This window comes from Pimephales promelas, chromosome 19, assembly GCF_988280905.1.
Source record: "Pimephales promelas chromosome 19, fPimPro1.hap1.1, whole genome shotgun sequence".
Classification (NCBI taxonomy): Eukaryota; Metazoa; Chordata; class Actinopteri; order Cypriniformes; family Leuciscidae; genus Pimephales; species Pimephales promelas.
This window is the reverse complement of record NC_142787.1, coordinates 29983238-30002141: the sequence shown is the minus strand read 5'-3', so window position 1 is coordinate 30002141 and position 18904 is coordinate 29983238. Positions and strand designations below refer to the sequence as shown.

Sequence of the window (18904 nt, the reverse complement as noted above, 5' to 3'; positions counted from 1 at the left end):
CAATACAAATACAAAATTTTCCTCTTGATTTTTATTAAATTTCTCCTTTTCTTTATAAAATTAGAACAAAAGCAGAACATTAGTACATTTGCTACATCGTTTACATCATGACTTGTTTGTTGCATCAGTCAACCCTGAAGTTGGGTTTTGATGATGCGTGCACCTTCACGAAGTAAACTGAGAAATAAAAATAAGCTGATTATTTCAGCAGTCACAATAACGTATTCCATTATCGGAGCCATCTGCGTCCTCTGTCCTGCCAAGGAGTGCGACTCAAATGTAGGCTGAATACTGACTCGGTCGAAAAGGCCCTTTCACACGACTCGATGTCCCCTAATGCATTGTGTCAAGCTAAAATGTTTCACGCAAATTCGACTTTAACTGTTGAAGCATATCATTACATGAACGATGCATATCATGACATTCAGAGGAACACATTCACGTTTTTCTTTCAAAGCTTGACTTTTTTTCTACACTTAACACATTTTGGTTGCTTTCCTAATTTTCATTTTGTACATTTCCTCTTTCTTGCAACCTAGCAACATCCTTCCATCTACAACGCTTCTCATGACGGTTAGAGCGGTCAAACCCTGACACGAGTCATGTGAAAGGGCCATCAGCTACATTAAAAGTAAAGGGGTCCTCTCTGCATTGGTGTGCGTAACCAATAAACCTACTGAGAGGAAGAAGATTTGAAGTAGTTAAAAACAAAAGTCCAACAGCCAGTGTCATTGTTCGTGGTTTGCAATGCACTTTCAAGTTTTGTGTAGTTCGATTCAGTGCAGCATCAAATCTGCTGTAAAGGCAAAGCTCATCTAGATGTTGAGTCCAACCTCAAGCCATCTAGAGAAATGGCGCCTTTTGCCGCTGTGATACCTGGAGACGTCCGAGCTACACGCTAGTTGACCTTGTCCTGAAATATGTAGAGGTTGTTGGTGGCAGCCACAGCAATGATGTTCTCGTAGGGGTGCCATGCAGTGTGTAGGATCTTCTTGCTGAAGTCCAGACTGTCCACACTGATTTCGTCTTTCCGGCGCTTGCCGCCAACACAAACCTTGCGTGGCTTGAGGATGGCTCTGGGTTTGCTGTTCTCCCGCGAGGCCTCGAGAGTCACATCACGCTTGGTGTTCCGATCGAACATACGGAAGAAGTTGTTGTAGGAGCCTGTCATTAGGACACTAATGGGAAAGGAAAAAAGACAAGAGTTAGCTCTTATTACCTGACATCGGCCATATATAGTCCGAAACTTGATTGTTTTTGACCAAGGATTTGTCCAATCCTGCTCCTGGAGGGACACCGTTTTCCTCCTACCCCAATTAAACACATCTGAACAACTAATCAAGGTTCTCAGGATTCCTCGAAAGCTCCAGGATACAGCTAAACACTGGAATGTGGACATCCAAGAGGAGGACTGGACACACCCGCTTTTGACACACCTGTCATTTCCATTCCAGACACATTCAAACTTGTCGAAGATGCAGTCGTTTTCGTAAAGAGAGCATAGCTTACTCCTAAGGTAGTCATGGACCTGTCAAAGAAAGAACCGAAAGCACACGATCAGCACCTTGTTTATACCGTCATCATAGTCATTGGTCATGGTCTAATCTGCAGAGACAGTACCTGGTAAGTTTCCAAAGGCTTGCTCTCCATGTTCACATCCCACACCTTCACTGTGAGATAGTCACGAGTCATCAAGTAGCGTCCACTGTGGCTGAATTTCACATCTGAGATGGAGGAGATGATCTCTGAGAAGAAGGAGCGATTACTGGGGTCTTCTGGTTCCTCAAATACTGATAGGGAGAAACAATCAAAACATAGTGGAAAAACATCCATGTTTGGTAGAGCTGATCAATGGTATTACTGATTGGTTCATTAATTTGAATATCCCCAACTGAGCAAGCCAAAGGCAACAGTGGCAAGGAACCGAAAAACTCCAAGTGACCTAATGGTGTCCTAAAACTCCATCAAGTGACCCAACGGTGTCTTAAAACTCCATCAGGTCACCCAATGGTGTCCTAAAACTCCATCAGGTGACCCAATGGTGTCCTAAAACTCCATCAGGTGACCCAATGGTGTCCTAAAACTCCATCAGGTGACCCAATGGTGTCCTAAAACTCCATCAGGTGACCCTATGGTGTCCTAAAACTCCATCAGGTCACCCAATGGTGTCCTAAAACTCCATCAGGTGACCCAATGGTGTCCTAAAACTCCATCAGGTCACCCAATGGTGTCCTAAAACTCCATCAGGTCACCCAATGGTGTCCTAAAACTCCATCAGGTGACCCAATGGTGTCCTAAATCTCCATCAGGTGACCCAATGGTGTCCTAAAACTCCATCAGGTCACCCAATGGTGTCCTAAAACTCCATCAGGTCACCCAATGGTGTCCTGAAACTCCATCAGGTCACCCAATGGTGTCCTAAAACTCCATCAGGTCACCCAATGGTGTCCTAAAACTCCATCAGGTGACCCAATGGTGTCATAAAACTCCATCAGGTCACCCAATGGTGTCCTAAAACTTAAAACATACTGCCTTAAACCCTATTTGGTTTAATCCAAGATCTTGAGTAAAAGAGCTAATGATTGCAGTAAGTTGGCAGACTAAATGAACAGCACATCTCAGTCAAAAGACTTAGTAAACTCACATTTAGAGTGGTTGTCACAAAGTGCAGAGGTTCTCATGTCGCACAATCTTATGGAGCCCTTGCTGCTACTGTAGACGAACGTGTTGCATTGGTTAGGGTGAAACTCTGCCGCTGTGATCACCTCCGTCAACTCTTCCATGTTGGCTGGCTTTATGTCCACAATATCTGAGTAGGGAGAGTGAAGGATCCACAATCCTATTCCCCATGAATCATCAAATCCCTTTTAATAAATGTCCTAATAAATGTCCTGGCTCAACATGTATTGGATTGCATCAGATCTAAATTTCCCAAATTACTGGATGAATCATCTTTCAAAAAGGTTAATCCGCAACTGAGAAAATCTCTCATGCTAAATTTCTCCCAGGAGAATCTGGTATCTGTGCTTTCACAACTGGCTTATATCAAAAACATCAAATAAAAGAACTCCAGGAGCCATAAATATAGCATTACATCAATCTGTTGGTCCGGGCTAGTGACAGGTTATCCATCACAACGTCCAGCGAGGATCATACATTTACAGTGTGACCGTTGGCAAATAACAGGCTTTATCATCTACAACTCCCTTGAGCGACTCCACAGAATCACCGATACAGACTCCTCATCTCAGCTCTGCGGGGTCCTCGAGAACAGGAATCAATAATGATCGATAGGGATGCGTGCTTGGGTAAGCTGGACACTATTTACCTTTGGGAGGGGAAGCAGGGGTCAGGATTAGTGGCAGACACTTGATAAAGGGTAATGGGCGTAATGTGCATCACAGAGGTGTTATCGGTCAGAATTAAGTGACAGCAGAGACAGTCTGCTGGGGGCTTACTGGGTTTGTTTGATTGCTGCTTTAGCTGAATCCTTTTGTTCTTAATTTAGTTACAAAAGCCTGTCAGTATTTATTGTGTCTGGATACAAAGTGACTTCTGGGAAGATAAAGCAATAAGTCAAAAGTTGGGGCATCACGGTGATTTTAGAATGGCAGAGGAATGCAGTGACAAAGGCTTAACTTATATAAAATTTCAGATTGAATCAGGACTTCCATCAAGTAATAGACCAAAAAGTTAAAGGAATAAAAGTTAACCCATTCAGACCTTGTGTCCATTACAATAGACATCACATGTCAGCCCCCTTTTTTAACTTCTGGAGCATTTCACCTAGTTTAAAGCCTGCAGTCCATGAAATTGAACGTTTGTCATCCAATCAAATGCCAGTAAAGCCCTGCATGTAGTAATTATATATAAAAAAAAAACTCTACATTGAAAAGAAGCATGGCAGCACTTCACTCCAAACACAGAAGCAAGCAACATTTTCTAGGGTGTATTTACATTTTGTATATATTTTTGCCAGTATTTCATAGTTTGTATGTAAAATTTAACTTATTAAAGTTAAAAAACAACTGTAGAATTGCACGTTTTAAATCAGGATTTTTTAAATGTGTTAGGGTTAGGGTTAGACCTCAGTGCAAAAATGGAGGCTCTAGACCCTTCCAGAGCTGAGATATTGAGATCCTACGTAGCATTTATGCCATTATAAATATCTCAATATCTCAGCTCTGGAAGGGTCTAAGGCCTCCATTTTTGCGCTCAGGTCAAAGTCTCACGGCCCTCTATCAGAATCCAGAGTTTTGAGAAGATTGGAGAAACTTAATTTTTCGCCCGAAAAAAAAACAAAAAACGAAAGGGGTACCACTGTCGTTTTTTTTCGGGTCGAATTTTTGAGCTTTGATATCTCAGCTCTGGAAGGGTCTAGAGCCTCCATTTTTGCACTCGGGTCTATGTCTCATGGCCCTCTATCAGAATCCAGAGTTTTGAGAAGATTGGAGAACCTTAATTTTTCGCCCGAAAAAAAAAACAAAAGGTACCACTGTCGTTTTTTTTTTCGGGTCGAATTTTTTGAGTTTTGATATCTCAGCTCTGGAAGGGCCTAGAGCCTCCATTGTTGCACTCAGGTCTAACTCTCACGGCCCTCTATCAGAATCCAGAGTTTTGAGAAGATTGGAGAACCTTAATTTTTCGCCCGAAAAAAAAAAACAAAAGGTACCACTGTCGTTTTTTTTTTCGGGTCGAATTTTTGAGTTTCGATATCTCAGCTCTGGAAGGGTCTAGAGCCTCCATTTTTGCACACAGGTCTAACTCTCATGGCCCTCTATCAGAATCCAGAGTTTTGAGAAGATTGGAGAAACTTAAATTTTCGCCCAAAAAAAAAAAAACACGAAAGGGGTACCACTGTCGTTTTTTTTTTTCGGGTCGAATTTTTGAGCTTTGATATCTCAGCTCTGGAAGGGTCTAGAGCCTCCATTTTGGCACTCAGGTCTAAGTCTCACGGCCCTCTATCAGAATCCAGAGTTTTGAGAAGATTGGAGAACCTTAATTTTTCGCCCGAAAAAAAAAAGAAAGGGGTAACACTGTCGTTTTTTTTTTCGGGTCGAATTTTTGAGTTTCAATATCTCAGCTCTGGAAAGGTCTAGAGCCTCAATTTTTGCACACATTTCTAACTCTCACGGCCCTCTATCAGAATCCAGAGTTTCAAGAAGATTGGGGATACTTAATTTTTCGCCCCCAAAAAAAAAACGTAAGGGGTAACACTGTCGTTTTTTTTTTTCGGGGCGAAATTTTGAGTTTCGATATCTCAGCTCTGGAAGGGTCTAGAGCCTCCATTTTTGCGCTCAGGTCTAAGTCTCATGGCCCTCTATCAGAATCCAGAGTTTTGAGAAGATTGGAGAAACTTGATTTTTCGCCCGAAAACGCAAAAAAACGTAAGGGGTAACACTGTCGTTTTTTTTTCGGGTCGAAATTTTGAGTTTCGATATCTCAGCTCTGGAAGGGTCTAGAGCCTCCATTTTTGCGCTCAGGGCAAAGTCTTGCGGCCCTCTATCATAATCCAGAGTTTTGAGAGGATTGGAGAAACTTGATTTTTCGCCCGAAAAAGCAAAAAAACGTAAGGTGTAACACTGTCGTTTTTTTTTTCGGGTCGAAATTTTGAGTTTCGATATCTCAGCTCTGGAAGGGTCTAGAGCCTCCATTTTTGCGCTCAGGGCAAGGTCTCGCGGCCCTCTATCATAATCCAGAGTTTTGAGAGGATTGGAGAAACTTGATTTTTCGCCCGAAAACGCAAAAAAACGTAAGGGGTAACACTGTCGTTTTTTTTTCGGGTCGAAATTTTGAGTTTCGATATCTCAGCTCTGGAAGGGTCTAGAGCCTCCATTTTTGCGCTCAGGGCAAAGTCTCGCGGCCCTCTATCATAATCCAGAGTTTTGAGAGGATTGGAGAAACTTGATTTTTCGCCCGAAAACGCAAAAAAACGTAAGGGGTAACACTGTCGGGTTTTTTTTCGGGTCGAATTTTTGAGTTTCGATATCTCAGCTCTGGAAGGGTCTAGAGCCTCCATTTTTGCATACAGGTCTAACTCTCACGGCCCTCTATCAGAATCCAGAGTTTTGTGAAGATTGGAGAACCTTAATTTTTCGCCCGAAAAAAAAAAACGAAAATGGTACCACTGTCGTTTTTTTTTTTTCGGGTCGAATTTTTGAGTTTCAATATCTCAGCTCTGGAAAGGTCTAGAGCCTCAATTTTTGCACACATTTCTAACTCTCACGGCCCTCTATCAGAATCCAGAGTTTCAAGAAGATTGGGGATACTTAATTTTTCGCCCAAAAAAAAAAAACGTAAGGGGTAACACTGTCGTTTTTTTTTTCGGGGCGAAATTTTGAGTTTCGATATCTCAGCTCTGGAAGGGTCTAGAGCCTCCATTTTTGCGCTCAGGTCTAAGTCTCGCGGCCCTCTATCATAATCCAGAGTTTTGAGAGGATTGGAGAAACTTGATTTTTCGCCCGAAAAAGCAAAAAAACGTAAGGGGTAACACTGTCGTTTTTTTTTTCGGGTCGAAATTTTGAGTTTCGATATCTCAGCTCTGGAGGGGTCTAGAGCCTCCATTTTTGCGCTCAGGGCAAAGTCTCGCGGCCCTCTATCATAATCCAGAGTTTTGAGAGGATTGGAGAAACTTGATTTTTCGCCCGAAAACGCAAAAAAACGTAAGGGGTAACACTGTCGTTTTTTTTTCGGGTCGAAATTTTGAGTTTCGATATCTCAGCTCTGGAAGGGTCTAGAGCCTCCATTTTTGCGCTCAGGGCAAAGTCTCGCGGCCCTCTATCATAATCCAGAGTTTTGAGAGGATTGGAGAAACTTGATTTTTCGCCCGAAAACGCAAAAAAACGTAAGGGGTAACACTGTCGTTTTTTTTTTCGGGTCGAAATTTTGAGTTTCGATATCTCAGCTCTGGAGGGGTCTAGAGCCTCCATTTTTGCGCTCAGGGCAAAGTCTCGCGGCCCTCTATCATAATCCAGAGTTTTGAGAGGATTGGAGAAACTTGATTTTTCGCCCGAAAACGCAAAAAAACGTAAGGGGTAACACTGTCGTTTTTTTTTCGGGTCGAAATTTTGAGGTTCGATATCTCAGCTCTGGAAGGGTCTAGAGCCTCCATTTTTGCGCTCAGGGCAAAGTCTCGCGGCCCTCTATCATAATCCAGAGTTTTGAGAGGATTGGAGAAACTTGATTTTTCGCCCGAAAACGCAAAAAAACGTAAGGGGTAACACTGTCGTTTTTTTTTCGGGTCGAAATTTTGAGTTTCGATATCTCAGCTCTGGAAGGGTCTAGAGCCTCCATTTTTGAGCTCAGGGCAAAGTCTCGCGGCCCTCTATCATAATCCAGAGTTTTGAGAGGATTGGAGAAACTTGATTTTTCGCCCGAAAACGCAAAAAAACGTAAGGGGTAACACTGTCGTTTTTTTTTCGGGTCGAAATTTTGAGGTTCGATATCTCAGCTCTGGAAGGGTCTAGAGCCTCCATTTTTGCGCTCAGGGCAAAGTCTCGCGGCCCTCTATCATAATCCAGAGTTTTGAGAGGATTGGAGAAACTTGATTTTTCGCCCGAAAACGCAAAAAAACGTAAGGGGTAACACTGTCGTTTTTTTTTCGGGTCGAAATTTTGAGTTTCGATATCTCAGCTCTGGAGGGGTCTAGAGCCTCCATTTTTGAGCTCAGGGCAAAGTCTCGCGGCCCTCTATCATAATCCAGAGTTTTGAGAGGATTGGAGAAACTTGATTTTTCGCCCGAAAACGCAAAAAAACGTAAGGGGTAACACTGTCGTTTTTTTTCCGGGTCGAAATTTTGAGTTTCGATATCTCAGCTCTGGAGGGGTCTAGAGCCTCCATTTTTGCGCTCAGGGCAAAGTCTCGCGGCCCTCTATCATAATCCAGAGTTTTGAGAGGATTGGAGAAACTTGATTTTTCGCCCGAAAACGCAAAAAAACGTAAGGGGTAACACTGTCGTTTTTTTTTTCGGGTCGAAATTTTGAGTTTCGATATCTCAGCTCTGGAGGGGTCTAGAGCCTCCATTTTTGCGCTCAGGGCAAAGTCTCGCGGCCCTCTATCATAATCCAGAGTTTTGAGAGGATTGGAGAAACTTGATTTTTCGCCCGAAAACGCAAAAAAACGTAAGGGGTAACACTGTCGTTTTTTTTTCGGGTCGAAATTTTGAGTTTCGATATCTCAGCTCTGGAGGGGTCTAGAGCCTCCATTTTTGCGCTCAGGGCAAAGTCTCGCGGCCCTCTATCATAATCCAGAGTTTTGAGAGGATTGGAGAAACTTGATTTTTCGCCCGAAAACGCAAAAAAACGTAAGGGGTAACACTGTCGTTTTTTTTCGGGTCGAAATTTTGAGTTTCGATATCTCAGCTCTGGAGGGGTCTAGAGCCTCCATTTTTGCGCTCAGGGCAAAGTCTCGCGGCCCTCTATCATAATCCAGAGTTTTGAGGGGATTGGAGAAACTTGATTTTTCGCCCGAAAACGCAAAAAAACGTAAGGGGTAACACTGTCGTTTTTTTTTCGGGTCGAAATTTTGAGTTTCGATATCTCAGCTCTGGAGGGGTCTAGAGCCTCCATTTTTGCGCTCAGGGCAAAGTCTCGCGGCCCTCTATCATAATCCAGAGTTTTGAGAGGATTGGAGAAACTTGATTTTTCGCCCGAAAACGCAAAAAAACGTAAGGGGTAACACTGTCGTTTTTTTTTCGGGTCGAAATTTTGAGTTTCGATATCTCAGCTCTGGAGGGGTCTAGAGCCTCCATTTTTGCGCTCAGGGCAAAGTCTCGCGGCCCTCTATCATAATCCAGAGTTTTGAGGGGATTGGAGAAACTTGATTTTTCGCCCGAAAACGCAAAAAAACGTAAGGGGTAACACTGTCGTTTTTTTTTTCGGGTCGAAATTTTGAGTTTCGATATCTCAGCTCTGGAGGGGTCTAGAGCCTCCATTTTTGCGCTCAGGGCAAAGTCTCCCGGCCCTCTATCATAATCCAGAGTTTTGAGAGGATTGGAGAAACTTGATTTTTCGCCCGAAAACGCAAAAAAACGTAAGGGGTAACACTGTCGTTTTTTTTTTCGGGTCGAAATTTTGAGTTTCGATATCTCAGCTCTGGAAGGGTCTAGAGCCTCCATTTTTGCGCTCAGGGCAAAGTCTCGCGGCCCTCTATCATAATCCAGAGTTTTGAGAGGATTGGAGAAACTTGATTTTTCGCCCGAAAACGCAAAAAAACGTAAGGGGTAACACTGTCGTTTTTTTTTCGGGTCGAAATTTTGAGTTTCGATATCTCAGCTCTGGAGGGGTCTAGAGCCTCCATTTTTGCGCTCAGGGCAAAGTCTCCCGGCCCTCTATCATAATCCAGAGTTTTGAGAGGATTGGAGAAACTTGATTTTTCGCCCGAAAACGCAAAAAAACGTAAGGGGTAACACTGTCGTTTTTTTTTTCGGGTCGAAATTTTGAGTTTCGATATCTCAGCTCTGGAAGGGTCTAGAGCCTCCATTTTTGCGCTCAGGGCAAAGTCTCGCGGCCCTCTATCATAATCCAGAGTTTTGAGAGGATTGGAGAAACTTGATTTTTCGCCCGAAAACGCAAAAAAACGTAAGGGGTAACACTGTCGTTTTTTTTTCGGGTCGAAATTTTGAGGTTCGATATCTCAGCTCTGGAGGGGTCTAGAGCCTCCATTTTTGCGCTCAGGGCAAAGTCTCGCGGCCCTCTATCATAATCCAGAGTTTTGAGAGGATTGGAGAAACTTGATTTTTCGCCCGAAAACGCAAAAAAACGTAAGGGGTAACACTGTCGTTTTTTTTTTTCGGGTCGAAATTTTGAGTTTCGATATCTCAGCTCTGGAAGGGTCTAGAGCCTCCATTTTTGCGCTCAGGGCAAAGTCTCGCGGCCCTCTATCATAATCGAGAGTTTTGAGAGGATTGGAGAAACTTGATTTTTCGCCCGAAAACGCAAAAAAACGTAAGGGGTAACACTGTCGTTTTTTTTTCGGGTCGAAATTTTGAGGTTCGATATCTCAGCTCTGGAAGGGTCTAGAGCCTCCATTTTTGCGCTCGGGGCAAAGTCTCGCGGCCCTCTATCATAATCCAGAGTTTTGAGAGGATTGGAGAAACTTGATTTTTCGCCCGAAAACGCAAAAAAACGTAAGGGGTAACACTGTCGTTTTTTTTTCGGGTCGAAATTTTGAGTTTCGATATCTCAGCTCTGGAGGGGTCTAGAGCCTCCATTTTTGAGCTCAGGGCAAAGTCTCGCGGCCCTCTATCATAATCCAGAGTTTTGAGAGGATTGGAGAAACTTGATTTTTCGCCCGAAAACGCAAAAAAACGTAAGGGGTAACACTGTCGTTTTTTTTTCGGGTCGAAATTTTGAGTTTCGATATCTCAGCTCTGGAGGGGTCTAGAGCCTCCATTTTTGCGCTCAGGGCAAAGTCTCGCGGCCCTCTATCATAATCCAGAGTTTTGAGAGGATTGGAGAAACTTGATTTTTCGCCCGAAAACGCAAAAAAACGTAAGGGGTAACACTGTCGTTTTTTTTTCGGGTCGAAATTTTGAGTTTCGATATCTCAGCTCTGGAAGGGTCTAGAGCCTCCATTTTTGCGCTCAGGGCAAAGTCTCGCGGCCCTCTATCATAATCCAGAGTTTTGAGAGGATTGGAGAAACTTGATTTTTCGCCCGAAAACGCAAAAAAACGTAAGGGGTAACACTGTCGTTTTTTTTTCGGGTCGAAATTTTGAGTTTCGATATCTCAGCTCTGGAAGGGTCTAGAGCCTCCATTTTTGCGCTCAGGGCAAAGTCTCGCGGCCCTCTATCATAATCCAGAGTTTTGAGAGGATTGGAGAAACTTGATTTTTCGCCCGAAAACGCAAAAAAACGTAAGGGGTAACACTGTCGTTTTTTTTTCGGGTCGAAATTTTGAGTTTCGATATCTCAGCTCTGGAAGGGTCTAGAGCCTCCATTTTTGAGCTCAGGGCAAAGTCTCGCGGCCCTCTATCATAATCCAGAGTTTTGAGAGGATTGGAGAAACTTGATTTTTCGCCCGAAAACGCAAAAAAACGTAAGGGGTAACACTGTCGTTTTTTTTTCGGGTCGAAATTTTGAGTTTCGATATCTCAGCTCTGGAAGGGTCTAGAGCCTCCATTTTTGCGCTCAGGGCAAAGTCTCGCGGCCCTCTATCATAATCCAGAGTTTTGAGAGGATTGGAGAAACTTGATTTTTCGCCCGAAAACGCAAAAAAACGTAAGGGGTAACACTGTCGTTTTTTTTTCGGGTCGAAATTTTGAGTTTCGATATCTCAGCTCTGGAGGGGTCTAGAGCCTCCATTTTTGAGCTCAGGGCAAAGTCTCGCGGCCCTCTATCATAATCCAGAGTTTTGAGAGGATTGGAGAAACTTGATTTTTCGCCCGAAAACGCAAAAAAACGTAAGGGGTAACACTGTCGTTTTTTTTTCGGGTCGAAATTTTGAGTTTCGATATCTCAGCTCTGGAGGGGTCTAGAGCCTCCATTTTTGCGCTCAGGGCAAAGTCTCGCGGCCCTCTATCATAATCCAGAGTTTTGAGAGGATTGGAGAAACTTGATTTTTCGCCCGAAAACGCAAAAAAACGTAAGGGGTAACACTGTCGTTTTTTTTTTCGGGTCGAAATTTTGAGTTTCGATATCTCAGCTCTGGAGGGGTCTAGAGCCTCCATTTTTGCGCTCAGGGCAAAGTCTCGCGGCCCTCTATCATAATCCAGAGTTTTGAGAGGATTGGAGAAACTTGATTTTTCGCCCGAAAACGCAAAAAAACGTAAGGGGTAACACTGTCGTTTTTTTTTCGGGTCGAAATTTTGAGTTTCGATATCTCAGCTCTGGAAGGGTCTAGAGCCTCCATTTTTGCGCTCAGGGCAAAGTCTCGCGGCCCTCTATCATAATCCAGAGTTTTGAGAGGATTGGAGAAACTTGATTTTTCGCCCGAAAACGCAAAAAAACGTAAGGGGTAACACTGTCGTTTTTTTTTCGGGTCGAAATTTTGAGTTTCGATATCTCAGCTCTGGAAGGGTCTAGAGCCTCCATTTTTGCGCTCAGGGCAAAGTCTCGCGGCCCTCTATCATAATCCAGAGTTTTGAGAGGATTGGAGAAACTTGATTTTTCGCCCGAAAACGCAAAAAAACGTAAGGGGTAACACTGTCGTTTTTTTTTTCGGGTCGAAATTTTGAGTTTCGATATCTCAGCTCTGGAAGGGTCTAGAGCCTCCATTTTTGCGCTCAGGGCAAAGTCTCGCGGCCCTCTATCATAATCCAGAGTTTTGAGAGGATTGGAGAAACTTGATTTTTCGCCCGAAAACGCAAAAAAACGTAAGGTGTAACACTGTCGTTTTTTTTTCGGGTCGAAATTTTGAGTTTCGATATCTCAGCTCTGGAGGGGTCTAGAGCCTCCATTTTTGCGCTCAGGGCAAAGTCTCGCGGCCCTCTATCATAATCCAGAGTTTTGAGAGGATTGGAGAAACTTGATTTTTCGCCCGAAAACGCAAAAAAACGTAAGGGGTAACACTGTCGTTTTTTTTTTCGGGTCGAAATTTTGAGTTTCGATATCTCAGCTCTGGAAGGGTCTAGAGCCTCCATTTTTGCGCTCAGGGCAAAGTCTCGCGGCCCTCTATCATAATCCAGAGTTTTGAGAGGATTGGAGAAACTTGATTTTTCGCCCGAAAACGCAAAAAAACGTAAGGGGTAACACTGTCGTTTTTTTTTCGGGTCGAAATTTTGAGTTTCGATATCTCAGCTCTGGAAGGGTCTAGAGCCTCCATTTTTGCGCTCAGGGCAAAGTCTCGCGGCCCTCTATCATAATCCAGAGTTTTGAGAGGATTGGAGAAACTTGATTTTTCGCCCGAAAACGCAAAAAAACGTAAGGGGTAACACTGTCGTTTTTTTTTCGGGTCGAAATTTTGAGTTTCGATATCTCAGCTCTGGAAGGGTCTAGAGCCTCCATTTTTGCGCTCAGGGCAAGGTCTCGCGGCCCTCTATCATAATCCAGAGTTTTGAGAGGATTGGAGAAACTTGATTTTTCGCCCGAAAACGCAAAAAAACGTAAGGGGTAACACTGTCGTTTTTTTTTCGGGTCGAAATTTTGAGTTTCGATATCTCAGCTCTGGAGGGGTCTAGAGCCTCCATTTTTGCGCTCAGGGCAAGGTCTCGCGGCCCTCTATCATAATCCAGAGTTTTGAGAGGATTGGAGAAACTTGATTTTTCGCCCGAAAACGCAAAAAAACGTAAGGGGTAACACTGTCGTTTTTTTTTCGGGTCGAAATTTTGAGTTTCGATATCTCAGCTCTGGAGGGGTCTAGAGCCTCCATTTTTGCGCTCAGGGCAAAGTCTCGCGGCCCTCTATCATAATCCAGAGTTTTGAGAGGATTGGAGAAACTTGATTTTTCGCCCGAAAACGCAAAAAAACGTAAGGGGTAACACTGTCGTTTTTTTTTTTCGGGTCGAAATTTTGAGTTTCGATATCTCAGCTCTGGAAGGGTCTAGAGCCTCCATTTTTGCGCTCAGGGCAAAGTCTCGCGGCCCTCTATCATAATCCAGAGTTTTGAGAGGATTGGAGAAACTTGATTTTTCGCCCGAAAACGCAAAAAAACGTAAGGGGTAACACTGTCGTTTTTTTTTTCGGGTCGAAATTTTGAGTTTCGATATCTCAGCTCTGGAGGGGTCTAGAGCCTCCATTTTTGCGCTCAGGGCAAAGTCTCGCGGCCCTCTATCATAATCCAGAGTTTTGAGAGGATTGGAGAAACTTGATTTTTCGCCCGAAAACGCAAAAAAACGTAAGGGGTAACACTGTCGTTTTTTTTTCGGGTCGAAATTTTGAGGTTCGATATCTCAGCTCTGGAAGGGTCTAGAGCCTCCATTTTTGCGCTCAGGGCAAAGTCTCGCGGCCCTCTATCATAATCCAGAGTTTTGAGAGGATTGGAGAAACTTGATTTTTCGCCCGAAAACGCAAAAAAACGTAAGGGGTAACACTGTCGTTTTTTTTTCGGGTCGAAATTTTGAGTTTCGATATCTCAGCTCTGGAAGGGTCTAGAGCCTCCATTTTTGAGCTCAGGGCAAAGTCTCGCGGCCCTCTATCATAATCCAGAGTTTTGAGAGGATTGGAGAAACTTGATTTTTCGCCCGAAAACGCAAAAAAACGTAAGGGGTAACACTGTCGTTTTTTTTTCGGGTCGAAATTTTGAGGTTCGATATCTCAGCTCTGGAAGGGTCTAGAGCCTCCATTTTTGCGCTCAGGGCAAAGTCTCGCGGCCCTCTATCATAATCCAGAGTTTTGAGAGGATTGGAGAAACTTGATTTTTCGCCCGAAAACGCAAAAAAACGTAAGGGGTAACACTGTCGTTTTTTTTTCGGGTCGAAATTTTGAGTTTCGATATCTCAGCTCTGGAGGGGTCTAGAGCCTCCATTTTTGAGCTCAGGGCAAAGTCTCGCGGCCCTCTATCATAATCCAGAGTTTTGAGAGGATTGGAGAAACTTGATTTTTCGCCCGAAAACGCAAAAAAACGTAAGGGGTAACACTGTCGTTTTTTTTCCGGGTCGAAATTTTGAGTTTCGATATCTCAGCTCTGGAGGGGTCTAGAGCCTCCATTTTTGCGCTCAGGGCAAAGTCTCGCGGCCCTCTATCATAATCCAGAGTTTTGAGAGGATTGGAGAAACTTGATTTTTCGCCCGAAAACGCAAAAAAACGTAAGGGGTAACACTGTCGTTTTTTTTTTCGGGTCGAAATTTTGAGTTTCGATATCTCAGCTCTGGAGGGGTCTAGAGCCTCCATTTTTGCGCTCAGGGCAAAGTCTCGCGGCCCTCTATCATAATCCAGAGTTTTGAGAGGATTGGAGAAACTTGATTTTTCGCCCGAAAACGCAAAAAAACGTAAGGGGTAACACTGTCGTTTTTTTTTCGGGTCGAAATTTTGAGTTTCGATATCTCAGCTCTGGAGGGGTCTAGAGCCTCCATTTTTGCGCTCAGGGCAAAGTCTCGCGGCCCTCTATCATAATCCAGAGTTTTGAGAGGATTGGAGAAACTTGATTTTTCGCCCGAAAACGCAAAAAAACGTAAGGGGTAACACTGTCGTTTTTTTTCGGGTCGAAATTTTGAGTTTCGATATCTCAGCTCTGGAGGGGTCTAGAGCCTCCATTTTTGCGCTCAGGGCAAAGTCTCGCGGCCCTCTATCATAATCCAGAGTTTTGAGAGGATTGGAGAAACTTGATTTTTCGCCCGAAAACGCAAAAAAACGTAAGGGGTAACACTGTCGTTTTTTTTTCGGGTCGAAATTTTGAGTTTCGATATCTCAGCTCTGGAGGGGTCTAGAGCCTCCATTTTTGCGCTCAGGGCAAAGTCTCGCGGCCCTCTATCATAATCCAGAGTTTTGAGAGGATTGGAGAAACTTGATTTTTCGCCCGAAAACGCAAAAAAACGTAAGGGGTAACACTGTCGTTTTTTTTTCGGGTCGAAATTTTGAGTTTCGATATCTCAGCTCTGGAGGGGTCTAGAGCCTCCATTTTTGCGCTCAGGGCAAAGTCTCGCGGCCCTCTATCATAATCCAGAGTTTTGAGGGGATTGGAGAAACTTGATTTTTCGCCCGAAAACGCAAAAAAACGTAAGGGGTAACACTGTCGTTTTTTTTTTCGGGTCGAAATTTTGAGTTTCGATATCTCAGCTCTGGAGGGGTCTAGAGCCTCCATTTTTGCGCTCAGGGCAAAGTCTCGCGGCCCTCTATCATAATCCAGAGTTTTGAGAGGATTGGAGAAACTTGATTTTTCGCCCGAAAACGCAAAAAAACGTAAGGGGTAACACTGTCGTTTTTTTTTCGGGTCGAAATTTTGAGTTTCGATATCTCAGCTCTGGAAGGGTCTAGAGCCTCCATTTTTGCGCTCAGGGCAAGGTCTCGCGGCCCTCTATCATAATCCAGAGTTTTGAGAGGATTGGAGAAACTTGATTTTTCGCCCGAAAACGCAAAAAAACGTAAGGGGTAACACTGTCGTTTTTTTTTCGGGTCGAAATTTTGAGTTTCGATATCTCAGCTCTGGAGGGGTCTAGAGCCTCCATTTTTGCGCTCAGGGCAAGGTCTCGCGGCCCTCTATCATAATCCAGAGTTTTGAGAGGATTGGAGAAACTTGATTTTTCGCCCGAAAACGCAAAAAAACGTAAGGGGTAACACTGTCGTTTTTTTTTCGGGTCGAAATTTTGAGTTTCGATATCTCAGCTCTGGAGGGGTCTAGAGCCTCCATTTTTGCGCTCAGGGCAAAGTCTCGCGGCCCTCTATCATAATCCAGAGTTTTGAGAGGATTGGAGAAACTTGATTTTTCGCCCGAAAACGCAAAAAAACGTAAGGGGTAACACTGTCGTTTTTTTTTTTCGGGTCGAAATTTTGAGTTTCGATATCTCAGCTCTGGAAGGGTCTAGAGCCTCCATTTTTGCGCTCAGGGCAAAGTCTCGCGGCCCTCTATCATAATCCAGAGTTTTGAGAGGATTGGAGAAACTTGATTTTTCGCCCGAAAACGCAAAAAAACGTAAGGGGTAACACTGTCGTTTTTTTTTTCGGGTCGAAATTTTGAGTTTCGATATCTCAGCTCTGGAGGGGTCTAGAGCCTCCATTTTTGCGCTCAGGGCAAAGTCTCGCGGCCCTCTATCATAATCCAGAGTTTTGAGAGGATTGGAGAAACTTGATTTTTCGCCCGAAAACGCAAAAAAACGTAAGGGGTAACACTGTCGTTTTTTTTTCGGGTCGAAATTTTGAGGTTCGATATCTCAGCTCTGGAGGGGTCTAGAGCCTCCATTTTTGCGCTCAGGGCAAAGTCTCGCGGCCCTCTATCATAATCCAGAGTTTTGAGAGGATTGGAGAAACTTGATTTTTCGCCCGAAAACGCAAAAAAACGTAAGGGGTAACACTGTCGTTTTTTTTTTCGGGTCGAAATTTTGAGTTTCGATATCTCAGCTCTGGAAGGGTCTAGAGCCTCCATTTTTGCGCTCAGGGCAAAGTCTCGCGGCCCTCTATCATAATCGAGAGTTTTGAGAGGATTGGAGAAACTTGATTTTTCGCCCGAAAACGCAAAAAAACGTAAGGGGTAACACTGTCGTTTTTTTTTCGGGTCGAAATTTTGAGGTTCGATATCTCAGCTCTGGAAGGGTCTAGAGCCTCCATTTTTGCGCTCGGGGCAAAGTCTCGCGGCCCTCTATCATAATCCAGAGTTTTGAGAGGATTGGAGAAACTTGATTTTTCGCCCGAAAACGCAAAAAAACGTAAGGGGTAACACTGTCGTTTTTTTTTCGGGTCGAAATTTTGAGTTTCGATATCTCAGCTCTGGAGGGGTCTAGAGCCTCCATTTTTGAGCTCAGGGCAAAGTCTCGCGGCCCTCTATCATAATCCAGAGTTTTGAGAGGATTGGAGAAACTTGATTTTTCGCCCGAAAACGCAAAAAAACGTAAGGGGTAACACTGTCGTTTTTTTTTCGGGTCGAAATTTTGAGTTTCGATATCTCAGCTCTGGAGGGGTCTAGAGCCTCCATTTTTGCGCTCAGGGCAAAGTCTCGCGGCCCTCTATCATAATCCAGAGTTTTGAGAGGATTGGAGAAACTTGATTTTTCGCCCGAAAACGCAAAAAAACGTAAGGGGTAACACTGTCGTTTTTTTTTCGGGTCGAAATTTTGAGTTTCGATATCTCAGCTCTGGAGGGGTCTAGAGCCTCCATTTTTGCGCTCAGGGCAAAGTCTCGCGGCCCTCTATCATAATCCAGAGTTTTGAGAGGATTGGAGAAACTTGATTTTTCGCCCGAAAACGCAAAAAAACGTAAGGGGTAACACTGTCGTTTTTTTTTCGGGTCGAAATTTTGAGTTTCGATATCTCAGCTCTGGAGGGGTCTAGAGCCTCCATTTTTGCGCTCAGGGCAAAGTCTCGCGGCCCTCTATCATAATCCAGAGTTTTGAGGGGATTGGAGAAACTTGATTTTTCGCCCGAAAACGCAAAAAAACGTAAGGGGTAACACTGTCGTTTTTTTTCGGGTCGAAATTTTGAGTTTCGATATCTCAGCTCTGGAGGGGTCTAGAGCCTCCATTTTTGCGCTCAGGGCAAAGTCTCGCGGCCCTCTATCATAATCCAGAGTTTTGAGAGGATTGGAGAAACTTGATTTTTCGCCCGAAAACGCAAAAAAACGTAAGGGGTAACACTGTCGTTTTTTTTTCGGGTCGAAATTTTGAGTTTCGATATCTCAGCTCTGGAGGGGTCTAGAGCCTCCATTTTTGCGCTCAGGGCAAAGTCTCGCGGCCCTCTATCATAATCCAGAGTTTTGAGAGGATTGGAGAAACTTGATTTTTCGCCCGAAAACGCAAAAAAACGTAAGGGGTAACACTGTCGTTTTTTTTCGGGTCGAAATTTTGAGTTTCGATATCTCAGCTCTGGAGGGGTCTAGAGCCTCCATTTTTGCGCTCAGGGCAAAGTCTCGCGGCCCTCTATCATAATCCAGAGTTTTGAGGGGATTGGAGAAACTTGATTTTTCGCCCGAAAACGCAAAAAAACGTAAGGGGTAACACTGTCGTTTTTTTTTTCGGGTCGAAATTTTGAGTTTCGATATCTCAGCTCTGGAGGGGTCTAGAGCCTCCATTTTTGCGCTCAGGGCAAAGTCTCGCGGCCCTCTATCATAATCCAGAGTTTTGAGAGGATTGGAGAAACTTGATTTTTCGCCCGAAAACGCAAAAAAACGTAAGGGGTAACACTGTCGTTTTTTTTTCGGGTCGAAATTTTGAGTTTCGATATCTCAGCTCTGGAGGGGTCTAGAGCCTCCATTTTTGCGCTCAGGGCAAAGTCTCCCGGCCCTCTATCATAATCCAGAGTTTTGAGAGGATTGGAGAAACTTGATTTTTCGCCCGAAAACGCAAAAAAACGTAAGGGGTAACACTGTCGTTTTTTTTTTCGG

General features: G+C 44.0%; 1 protein-coding gene across 4 annotated transcripts in view; it reads right to left on the bottom strand.

The window, feature by feature from the left end:
• Positions 1 to 13: 13 nt before the first annotated feature.
• The window catches only part of LOC120483146 (serine/threonine-protein phosphatase 2A 55 kDa regulatory subunit B beta isoform), a 122483-nt gene continuing 103592 nt past the window's right edge, over positions 14 to 18904 (bottom strand). For all 4 annotated transcript variants that reach the window (XM_089123944.1, XM_089123946.1, XM_089123947.1 and 1 more), the window contains 4 exons: positions 2645 to 2809; positions 1621 to 1790; positions 1437 to 1528; positions 14 to 1178 (listed from right to left, as the gene is read on the bottom strand). In XM_089123944.1, coding sequence (XP_088980070.1) covers positions 899 to 1178; positions 1437 to 1528; positions 1621 to 1790; positions 2645 to 2809 — 707 coding nt within the window. In that variant the 3' untranslated portion in view covers positions 14 to 898. The remainder of the gene's footprint in view (positions 1179 to 1436; positions 1529 to 1620; positions 1791 to 2644; positions 2810 to 18904) is intronic.